Here is an 11,846-nt window from a genome sequence, read left to right as displayed (position 1 = left end):
TGCCAAATTCTGGGGTGTTTGGGAAGGAACACAGTCACACCTTGTTAACAGTGATAGGTACTTGGGTCAAAGAAGGCTTTCTGTACTAGAACCCGTAATTTGCACAAGCTCCAAAAACAACTTCTAAGGGCAGGTGCATTACAATAGATATGGAGAAGATTGTCTCGCACATACAGCGGAATATCCAAGCACACAGCTTCCAGCTGGAACTCAGATGTCCTTCTGGTTGGTGCTTTGTATCACATCATCAAACAGATAACACTGGAGCAGAATATACATTCTTACCTTTTTTTCACAGGAACTTCAGGAAGGTAACTTAAAATCTTTGGGAAAGGTTAGTAGAAAGGGCTAGTAAACATAGCAAGAGTCCTCTGGCAGAGGATGTAACAGTTACAGCTAGAAATTGTCATGTTTTCCAGAAAGAATATAGGAATGGAGTAAGTGTCTCAGAAAACATTGCTAGTATCAGGGAAAAAAAGTGAAGTGAGTAGTGTTTTCACAATTATGTTTCTCTTGATAATTTCTTGTTAACAAAGTCTACAGAGGATTACTGTTTATAATAAGAGGACACTTTTATTTTCATATCTCTCTTCTGTGTAGGTTATAGAGGACAGAAAGGGGAAAGAGGTGAGCCTGGAATTGGACTGCCTGGTAATCCTGGACCTCCTGGCCATGCAGGTACAAGTCTGCAGATATATTTTATGCTATTGTTATTTATGAACTAACATGCCTTTCTCCTGGTTCTCACACCAGTTTTACATCAGGGAATTTCCTTCTGATTTTGCTATAGCATGGGGTTGGATACACCCACTTTCTTGCACACGAGCTGGTATGAAGCTAACATTCAGGGATGTGTTGCAGGAAGGACACTGCATGTGCTCTGGAGAGGACTGTGCTAATTCTGACTTTATTTTACCAGCTACTGGCCTGCCAGGCCCTCCAGGAACTCCAGGGTCACCCGGACCACAGGGGCCACCTGGACCCAATGGAAGATGCAATCCAGCAGATTGCTATTACCACGTGTCACAGACCCGGCCACGCACCAGTGGGAAATAAAACTCTCTCCCATAGACGCTTGGGTTCACAATCACTTTTCACTTTTCTTGATAAGTTAATTTAATCTTTGAAATAGTTGGTGCATTTTTTGTCCCCATGACACTACATGATCTATAGATAATTTATAAGGCACAGAATTGAGCCTTTGTCTCTTCTATTTGCAGTGTCATAATTACGATAACATTTATTTTCCAGAGTGCATTCCATGTGTTATGTTTCTCATATTTATTTTGCTTAGAGAAGAAAATAGGCCCAAATAATTTTTATCAGCTTCTTTCTTCCAACAAAAAAAATGTTTTATTGTAAGATAAGACAGAATGTGTGCCTCAATGTATAGGCTGGTTTTATGTTCCTTACTGGTGGAGAGAATGCTGTTATGAAGTTTTAAAGAGTAACCTTCAGTGGTGACTGTAGGATCTTAGCTGGAGTGCTGGGAACTCTATTTAACTCAATGTTACTGATCTGAGGAGGCTCCAGCACCCACTCTGAACCAGGTTTGGGTCATGAATGCTACCTACTGTTTCTGTAGTTTTCTAGAGGTTACAGAAGGAAGCAAATATATTTTTATGACCTCTCCTCTCCCATCCAATTCAGATTCATACTGACAGGCAGTAAACAAGATGCGACCTGAAGGAAGGTGAATGCTATTCCATCTGAGAACTTGAGCTTTGGTTTAGTCATGGTTGCATAACTCCAGGTGTAAAACTGCTAAGAACTCATGGTGTTGTCCTTAACTAACATCTGGCACATTTTCTGATGGTGATATGAACTTAGCAAGTATGTTGTCATTGCCTGCAATTAAGCTATTCTGCCATTATGTCTGCTTATAAAAAAAAGATGTCTGGCTTTAGCAAGAGCACAGTTATTAGCAGTGAGACAGTGAAAGGATGAGCCTTCAGAAACCCCTGTTCTTACTAATGGCAGAATTTTCCTCTTTCTCTTGCTATAAGCACATGCTGAAATAATCTTGAGAAGAACTTGAAAACAGTAGAATACAAAATTTGCAGTTCCTGGTAACTAGCTGCAAAAATAACTTGAGTTCAGGAGAGATTCAGAAAGATTGGGAATCTGTCCTTGGACAGGTGTCATGCGTAGAGCTTGATTGCATTCAGCTTGCAAACATTGGAAGGATAAATCCTACAAGACCAGACACTATTGAAAAAGAACATAAGAGAAGAAAATGTGAGTCCTACGGAGCTCAGGGGACTGAAAAAAAGAAAAGTTGGAGAAAACCGATTTGTACAGAGGCAGATTCTGAAAAGGAGGGAGAAGAGTTGGATTAAGTTTCACTCTTGATGTCTAGGTTTGTCTGTTTCCTAATTTAGTCCTAAGGAACTGGCTACAGTGTAATAGAAATGGAAAGTGCTATTAAGAGACTCTGGGCAGCTACAGTTCAAGCTCATAGCACATAAGCAGCACTGCAGCCTCTTGCGCTGTTGCTAGGGAGGTGGCCGTGCTGGCCCACTGTAGGTCACTGAGTGGTTCTGATAACCTTCATGCTGCAGAAGTGCTGAGGGAGCCAACTTCTGCATCAGCCATTAGGGAGGCATTCCCAGACTGGAAGTGATGGATTCTGGAGAAGCTCTTCTGAGAAATTAACATCTGGTTTCTTTTTGCTTAAAAACGGTAAGAAATTAATAGATACTTTAAAAAAATTGTATTGGCATTTGTTCTGAATAGAGTTCCTAGCACTTGTATCTAGTCCAAGAGGAGAAAGATGTGTTATGTTAGATAGCCTGAGAACATGGCAAGCCTTCAGGCATACTTTCTGAGGAGAACTAACCCTAAGAGCAGCCTCTGGGTATTACTTAGTTTATTAATCAGTCAGATATTTTGAGGGAATGACACAAGGGAGATGTTTAAATGATTGGGAATGGAACACTGACACGTGGTCACCTCGGGCAGGAGAGGTTGGCTAGAAGGAGGGTGCCAGAAAACCTGTGGCATGTCATGAAACCATTCTCTGAAGGGAATCCGTGAACTGCAGCATGCCAACAGCTTGGGGCATGTCTGAGGGGCTCAACATGTGTGTTGGTGAGCATGGAGGCAGACGATTCAAAGCCTTATGGACATCCTTCAGCTCTCAGCCTCCTCTTTTGCTCATCCCTCCATAGAGGCTGGCCCAGGCCTGCTCTGCAGTTGGTGGGTGCCCAACCCTTGTGGAGACACACAAGAAACGGCTCATCCCTCTGCTGTGCAGCTCAGCACCCACTGCTTCTCTGTCACATCTCCTGTGCCTGGAGAGCGTGATTTGTTTTCTCTTCAGTGTTACAGCTGCTCCAGGGCTGGTCTCCTGTTCTCAGGCCACTGCGGTCAGGCAGTTTGAGAGGCTTCTTGTGTGCACCAACAGCTGCTGGGTCCTGAAATGGGCCCTGCACACTGCTTTCAGTCCACTCAAAAGAACTGCTGGTCAAGTGTCCTGCATGAATACTTCTTTTCAATTCTCTAGTAATTCCAATTTATGTGAAATCCAAATATTTTTTTACTTTATGCATTAATTATAAACTTCATTTTCTGTGACAATATCAAAAAGGGTGCTGTCTTTTAGGGAACATCACAGGACTGAAAGGTCTTTGCGCAGCCCTCTTCCTGGAATGCTGTACATAGGCTGCCACGTGCTATTGGGTTATGTGTATATTTTGGGGCTTTTGGCTAGCTGAAACTGAGCACTTGTTACTTGTCAGATGCTACTTCTGTTTGTTAATTTACTTGAACTGATCAGAAAGTAGATCACTTTTTGTATTTGAAGAAGTTTATTTTTTCATCTTTGTTTCCTACAGATGCCTTGTTCTTTTCTTGGGGTTCAAAGCTACAGGTCTTTTAAAATGTATTTAAACTTTGAATTTGCTTAGGTAATTATACTTGATGTATTTTTTTTTTTTATTTTTCTAAAAGCCTAAATCAATTTTCTCATGTGAGAAAACGGGTATTTTGTGATATGGGCTATCTCAGTACCTTTCCTTAAGATACCATGTTCCTCACCTGAAGTGAACAGAGTTCTTCCTGGCATGACTTCCCATCACACTGGGTGCTCCAACACAGCATGTTTAGAACTGAAAGCAGGCTGTATCTGGAAACATGTGTCTGGGTGGTTTGTGTGTTTGGTTCCTGAAATTTGCTTGCAGTTTCAGACTGATGCTGTCTTAGGTTTTGAGCCAGGGAGCCAGGGAGGGCAACTAGGTGTTCATCTGTTTTCTGATTCACTTTTTTATGGCTTGAGCTGGAAGGGATCTTAAAGACCGTCCAGTTCCAACCCTCCTTCTGTGGACAGGTACACCTCACTCTATACCTCCCAGCCTGGCCTTGAATGTCTCCTGAGATGGGGCATCCATGGCATCAATTTTGTATCTGTTCTGAGCAGTCTGTGCTGCAGTAAACTTTTCAAGAGACTAAACAGGGATGATTACTTTTTCAGTAGCACAAGGTATTTAAATAGTTCAAATCTTTCTTAAAAATGAAGCCTAGGACAAAACTACCCAGTTTGCCTGAAGAAAGCAATAACAAATGTAGGCAGGGTGAAGCATTCTGAGGCTGCAGCTCAGTGCTGTTGCCCTCCAGGGGGCTTCAGGACACCATCCCAGCACAGATGAGGAGGCAAAGGCTGAGTCCAGCAGCACAAGAAATGACGCGGTGCTGGGCAGGTGCACAGCACAAGAGTTTGTGTTCCTGGTTTTCTTCTTGAGCCTGGTATTTTATCCTAAAATCCATTTATTTTTACATGGTGGTTTATGCAGAAGTACTGCCTTTCTTGAATAATTATTTTCAAATAGTGTTGCTTAGGTTATTTGTGTTTTGTTTATGTAAATGTAACAGAAGAACAAGCAGTAGCAGAACCTGCTGCCCCCAGGCCTCCTTTCTGCCAGTATCTGTAGGGGAGCAGCAAGTCTGCAAGGTTAATAAAAATCAAAGCAGTGCAATCACACAGTTGTACAATCACACGGTTGTGCAGTCGAGTAGCAGTGCAGCCTGCTTGGTAATGTTTTAAGATCCAATATTTTTGTCTTAAACTGGATTTGGTTTCAATACTAAAAAAGCACTGTGATAAGGAAACAGGATTGAGCCCATTGTCAATCCTCCCTTTGTTGTGTATTATGACATGTTAGATATGCACAGCTTTGTTAAATATGCATATTTTTAAAATTAATGGATAATCACACAAAATATTTTGGCACTTATTTTTCACAATGGTGAAATGCTATGTTTTATTGTTGGTGTATGCTTTTTTTTTCTTGTTCTGTAATGTTTACATAGGAGTCTTGTGAAAACCCCATGGGCTACGTTGGCATTTTATACACTTGTTTCTCCAAATACGCTGGCATAAAGCCAGCCACTGACCTTCTGTTTTACCAGCTTGGTAGAAGCGCTGCTCCAGCTTAGCATGTGAAAACCTAACAAGTATCTCAGGAAACAAAACAATCCTAGCTTTTCTTGATTTTTTTTTTTTTTTTTAATTATTGCTTTAGATAGATTCAAAATATATGGAGTCATGCAGAGCTTCCTTGAAGTCTGTCATGATCATTACAACCAGATTGTGCTGGGTGGTTTGTAAATCCATCTCCATACACAAAGGTTGGTGTAGACCATGGAAAACAAGTTTAATTATTACTTTGCCTTGGTTGTTGCTGAAATTGACAAAGCCAAACTCAAGCTTCACCAATCTTTAAGAAAATGTGGTTTTCAAATAATAATTGCTAACAAACATTACAGATTCTAGACCAAAATAAGTTGTAGCTAAAAAGAATGTAGTCTACATGTGTTTTTTTTAGCAGTTTATCTTTAATTCTGCTGGTTTAAAATACATTTAATTATTTACTGAAGTTTCAATGTGTATATATTCTGTCTTCAGTTGATATATTTGAAGATTTTTGATGGCATACCTTAGTTTTATTTCATTTCTGAATGATACGCATCTGTCACTGAATTAATCACAGTACATGCACACTGGTAGCTTCTTCATTGTACTTTTTGGTTTGCAACATTTAAGGTTCAATTCAATGAGGATGTATTAAGTGGATAGAAAATAAGCTTTTTACATTAACTATGTGGCCACTGATATCTGCAAAATAGGATTCCAGGTGGAAATGGGAATGTTTCCCATATTTCCTGTACATCCAAAGGAACTGTGGCTCTATCATGTATGGTGGCCTTTCCTTTCTTATCTCAAGAAGGCCCACGCAACCGCAAGAGAAAACAAGGGCAGGAAGTCATGGCAGTGAGCCCAGTGGGCATTCAGCACCTGGGCAGCAAGTCCAGGGCTGTTGAACCCAGCAGGAGTTGCTTTTGGCTATACTGAGCTCCAGTATAAAATAAGACAGTCTCATTCAAGAAACTGTTAACTTCAGGTAAATTTGGGCATTTTTGTTATTCTCTTACTGTCTAATTCTCCCAGGGGAAAAACAGACCTCCCAGACCAGTGGCGCTTGAAAGAATGCTAGGCAGTAATTTGACCACTGGCACAACTTGTTTTCTTCAAATTTAATGGTGGGTCCAGCGGGCTTGGTAAATATATTTGCTAAAGCTGCAGAGTTTTACTGGTCCTCTTGAATGCAGACACAGAAAAATGAAAGTATGAGGGGAACGGAATAAAGCTGAGGTTACAGCAAATGAGATGAGAGTTACATGCACTACAAAAGGAAGGCCCTTCCTTCTTTGCCTGTTGTCTGGGAGCAGAGGAGGTACAGGGACTGCACCATAAGTGCAAAGGAAGCAGAAACTATATGGCTATATGATAATACTAGAAATAGTGACAGTCGTCATCTTCCCAATGCATCCAACAACCAGATCAAACAAATGCATTGCCCAATTACTTCAGCAATCTTAAAACATTTACAAAAATGTGGCATGTGTTTGTGTGTGGAGTGCTGTTCTGCTATGCTGTCTCTGAAACTATAGGACCCACTTTCTTGTTGGCTCTGTCTTGTAAGTAACCTTGAAGTCACACCTGCTGGCCATCCCTTTATGAAGGAAGTTCATTTTGGCCCTTTGTAGACTCAGATTGCTATTGGCGTACTCATGAAAGCCAGATCTGGGGTAACCTCCACAGCCTTGCTGTCTTCCCTGTTTGTTGCTCCAAACTGTGCTCTGGAGAGAGACTTCAGCCTTCATAAGGCATTCAGAAAAGGGTTTTGGTACCAGTTCATTCCAGGCTGCCCAAGCGCAGTCATGGCTGTGACAGAAAACTTAAAATGCATACACACATATAAACTATAAATATGTATATATATGTGTGTGTGTGAAATATATATATGTAATTTTTATATATGTGATATATAAAAATATATGTATATATATATATAATTTATTTTTTTATATGCTATACATTAGTACATAAGAACATAGCGTAGCATGCAGCAGCAGTTTCCCTAATACTTATTGGTAGCCTTGTAGGGAAAGCACTGCAGTCAACATTTTAAGTGTTGTATTGGATTGTGAGGAATTGGTGGTCGTTTTGCAGACAGTTGCTAAATATTTTCCCCATGGTTCCTGCCCACATTTGAGCCAAATAACTGGGAAGCTAAAACACGTGTTTGTCACAGTGCAGTGCCACTTTGAGAAGTACAAGTGGCAGCAGAGATCCTGAGGGGTGAAAGTGGCTTTCAGAGTCTTCCCTCCTAAAACAGCATTGTGTCTTCAGATGGTGAACCAGGAAGACAGGAGAACAATATTTCCGTGGGATCTCAGCAAGAGAGAATCCATGAGCGTCTGCTCAGAACTGCCAGCACTGCCAATGGCTTGTGGTACCTCTCAATCTCTTTGCTTTGTGCCATCAAAGTATTTTTATTTAAATTACCACTACTTTTTTTTTTTTTTTTTTCCCTGTATCACCATCATTGATGTGCCTTCAACTTCATAATTCTACAATTAAATCTTCAATTGAACATCCTGGTACTAAAATCCACTTTCTGATATTTTTTGGTAAGCAATCTGTCATTTTTTGAATGAACACAATCCCTAGCTATCCACTTACATAACATCTGCATTGAATTGACCCTCAGTGTTAAATCTCTTTGATTGTAATAGTTCTGATTTGTTTTTTTACATATGAATGTTTTCTCTCCATTGTGGAGTTCCATGCATTTTCAGGCTATATTTTTTAAAGCACTTCACATTTCTATTTAAATGTTGGGGGGTTTGATTCTTTTGATTCATTCTGTTTATGCATTACATATGGAAAATAATATTTTCATTCTTTCTGTTATCAGGTGTTTTTTTTTTCTTTTTAACAGTTTTACACACTTTATAATCAAAATAAAAGTTTGCTGGTGAAACTACAATTTGTCGATAACAGTGGTGTTTTATTTGTTATGTTATCTGCTTTTGGAGACCATGACCTAAATCAGTAAGAACCAACCTCATTCTTTATGCTAAGGATGACAGAGCCCTGGAACACGTTGCCCAGAGAGGTTGTGGAGTCTCCTTCAATGGAGATGTTTGAGACCTGTCTAGGCACCTACCTCTGTGACCCACTGTAGGGTACCAGCACACGGGGAGTTGGACTCAGTGATCTCTTGAGGTCCTTTCCAACCCCTATTATTCTGTGATTTGGAAACCTTGTGGAACGTTGCTCTTTATGAACAAGTTAATCACTGGGTGTGCAATTGAACGGATTTGTTTCTTAAGACTGAAATTCTTTGCAATCATCTGTTCTGATGAATCCTGTAGCACTGAAGTAGAAGATGTTGGTTATGTGAAAGTTTGGCCAAAGAGTCTCTGATAGATGTGCAAATGTACTTTCTTTTAGTTACTAATGTGATCAGACACCTTTTTTCCCCTCATGATCCTATTTAGGCACTTTCTGTCAACAGGTGAGTTGCAGGGAAGCAACTCAAAGCAGCAAGAGCATCAGGTTTCTTTGGGGGAAGGTTTATGCATTCCTTTTTCAATAATTCCCTTTAGCATACATCATATTTTTTCTACCTAAATGTTCTACTGTGTGGTACAGGCAGGGCTCAGCTGCTTGTGTTACTTCCTATTTTCACATGGCCTACGAGTCAGCAATTTTGAATAGAAGTAGACAACGAAGGGCTAGGAAAAAAACTCCCGAAGTAAGAGTGATAAAATTTGTATTTTAAAATTCGGGTGGCTAATAGCAAAATGAAAAAAAAATGCCATAGGATTGTTTCATTGTCATCTTTAAGAAAGAACACGCTTCAGAGAAGGTAAGTCAAAAACACACTTTAATTTATACAGAGAGAAACAAAATATCCACATTGCATATTTTTCTCTAAAATTCAGTTTCTCTAAAAAAGGCAACTCAGGTGGTCGTCTAGCTGTTCTGTTTATTGGTATTGAAGTAAACATACATACCAAAGCATACAGGGAATTAAGACATTATTTATTTGGGTTTTTGTACAACCACAGAAGTGACTTCAAAATATGTAACCTTGGCTACCAAACTGGTACAGTTCTGGGACATTTCCCTGACAGGGGCTTCCTGCCTTTTTTCTTTTTAATTTCACATAGAAGGAGTCAAGCTGGAATAGACTTCATCTGAAATTCAGAATGCAACACAAACTGAAGTGGAAAATGAGGAGGTTATTCCATGTGGCTTATTCACAAGAACCCAGTGATCGTACATTTACAGATTTACAGCATAAAAGCTGGCAGCAGTGGCAGCTTTCTGTGAGAACAGTCTCCCATTGCATTTCTACAATGGACCCAAAGAGCTAAGGGAGGCTTATAGCATATCCTGTACAGCACATACATGCAATGAAGTGATGTAATCTGCTCAAGGGAGCTCTAGATTTTATTTTACAAGCACAAAAAAAAAAAAAGCTACAACCAAAGGAAATAAACTATTCTTTTTTTTATTTTATTTTATAGCTGAAGACATGTTCTTTCATTTTATATCACACAAAGAAATTAAGTATGGGTAAAGAAGTGTTCAGGGCAACTCTTTATTTAAAAAAAATATTAAATTAACAAGCGCCTTTATTTTCCCAAAGGGAGAAAGAGCCAAAAGACCTCCTGTGTATTTTTGTAAGCACCGTTGTTCCAACTTGTGTTGCTATGAACGCCTTTACAAACAATGTACAACCACTGTGTTCAGTATGCCTTACTGAAATCTTGGGTGCAAGCTTGTGTTTCTCCTCCATTCCTTTTTTTTTTATTATTATTATTTTCAGCTGTCTGTGCAGGATGTAAATTGATGCTAATGCTCTGTGGCTTTCGCGTTGCCCATTCATGGCCCTTTCATGTTCTTACCAGCAGCTCTCTGTCCAGCCTGCATTCGGCAAGACGACGGCTCGCAGTACCCAGGAGGGCCGGGAGGGCCAGGAGGGCCAGGAATCCCAGGCTGACCGGCCACCCCAGGGGGACCTCGTACACCATCACGGCCTTCCCTGCCATAGCTGGGTTTGCCTGGTTCACCTGGAAAAGCGGATGCGGGTCTAAATTTGGGAGCATATGATGTAGTCGGTACAGACCTGGCTTCACCACTTTTTTAGCTTTACTAAAAACTGTTACTAAAAGCTGTGTGAAGATGGGGTTCCCTTTTTAGCGTTCTCAGTATCTTCCCAGAAGAGGTGACCACTCAGAGGGACAGTTATTCTTTAACAGAGAACCAGACTGTGTTTACACATCTATAGTAATGAAACAGTCCTCTCCAGTTGCATTGGTACAGATCTGCCACTATAAGAATCAAGACCACATAGCTGACTGGAGGAACTGCAGACAGAACTGTTGGTGATGTTCATGAACGCTACTCACTATTTCAGACTAATATTACCACTCCAGAAAGATACATATCAAAAACTTCTTTTTATTCTCCATTCAGATATGTTGAAGAATTGATGTGTAGAGTGGAATGGTTGAGCACTAATGTTTTCTTTCTAGGACTTCAATGAAGAGATTAAACAATGCAGTGATTTTAGTAAGCCTCTTCCAACCATAAATTTCCAAAGGAGAGAACACCGAGTGTCACGGACATTCTGAGTATCGGTATATACTCAAGTGAAATTGTTTTCCTTTTTTACAAAGAGAACAAATGTTGATAGCTTCTGTCTATGTATATACAGAAACAGGCCGTACAAAGACGCTTATGGAAACGCTTATTTTCACTGTTGGCCACTAGAGGTCAGTAGGTATCCATCCTGGACCTCTATCGCTTATCGCTGCAATTAATTACAACAGAAATAAATAATTGTGTTTTGAATGTCTTAAGTTACGAATGGAGATTTTGAAGACTGCTGGACCTGCTAGTAAGATTGTCTGATGTTTGAATCTTGTCTTTCTATTGCTCTTTTTTTTTCTTTTTTTAATAATTTCCTCTATTTTAATGCTCTCTATGTATTTTTTTCTAATCTTTCTATGCTGACATAAATGGAGTGGAGCAGTAGCACTTTAGGAAAGAGCTGATTTTATCATTACCAACAAAGTAAAAATAATGAAGTACTGTTATTTGGAAGTTAATTGCTTAATGGACACCTTTTTTCAAGGCAGCTTGAAGTATCAGTTCTGAATAAATTTTTATTACAAATATCTTCATTTTCTTCTTTATCCTCACCCTTTTACACTTACCTGGAAGACCTCTTGGTCCCGGCAGACCTTTCACTCCTCTGCCTGGAAAACCTCTTTCTCCCCTTTCTCCTGCTTCACCTAAAGTAAATTTATGAAACGTTAGTTAGAGCCTGCCTGGAGTATTATCTTCAGCAAGCTATCCCTCCAAAGTAAACAGCTAATAAGGAGAGAATTCAGCTGGCTGTATATATTCTTACTATATTCTTACTACCTTTGAACGATGTCCTGACACCTGTAAAAGATCTGGGATTTGAGTTGCCTTCTTTCCCTCT

The 11,846-nt window shown here is 39.9% G+C and overlaps 2 protein-coding genes across 7 annotated transcripts in view; one reads left to right on the top strand and one right to left on the bottom strand.

The window, feature by feature from the left end:
- COL19A1 (collagen type XIX alpha 1 chain) overlaps window positions 1–8,330 on the top strand; it is a 189,253-nt gene extending 180,923 nt beyond the window's left edge. For all 6 annotated transcript variants that reach the window (XM_031552582.2, XM_085217827.1, XM_019613188.2 and 3 more), the window contains 2 exons: window positions 601–678; window positions 920–8,330. In XM_031552582.2, coding sequence (XP_031408442.2) covers window positions 601–678; window positions 920–1,056 — 215 coding nt within the window. In that variant the 3' untranslated portion in view covers window positions 1,057–8,330. The remainder of the gene's footprint in view (window positions 1–600; window positions 679–919) is intronic.
- A 920-nt stretch (window positions 8,331–9,250) lies between these two features.
- The window catches only part of COL9A1 (collagen type IX alpha 1 chain), a 67,246-nt gene continuing 64,650 nt past the window's right edge, over window positions 9,251–11,846 (bottom strand). The window contains exons 37-38 of the mRNA XM_010707760.4: window positions 11,575–11,652; window positions 9,251–10,425 (exon numbers count right to left, since the gene is read on the bottom strand). Of these exons, the coding sequence (XP_010706062.2) occupies window positions 10,238–10,425; window positions 11,575–11,652 (266 nt within the window). The 3' untranslated portion in view covers window positions 9,251–10,237. The remainder of the gene's footprint in view (window positions 10,426–11,574; window positions 11,653–11,846) is intronic.

The sequence above is a fragment of the Meleagris gallopavo genome, chromosome 2 (genome assembly GCF_905368555.1).
Source record: "Meleagris gallopavo chromosome 2, MGAL_WU_HG_1.1, whole genome shotgun sequence".
NCBI lineage: Eukaryota > Metazoa > Chordata > Aves > Galliformes > Phasianidae > Meleagris > Meleagris gallopavo.
Note: the sequence above shows the minus strand (reverse complement) of the source record. Positions and strands in the feature narration are given on the sequence as shown.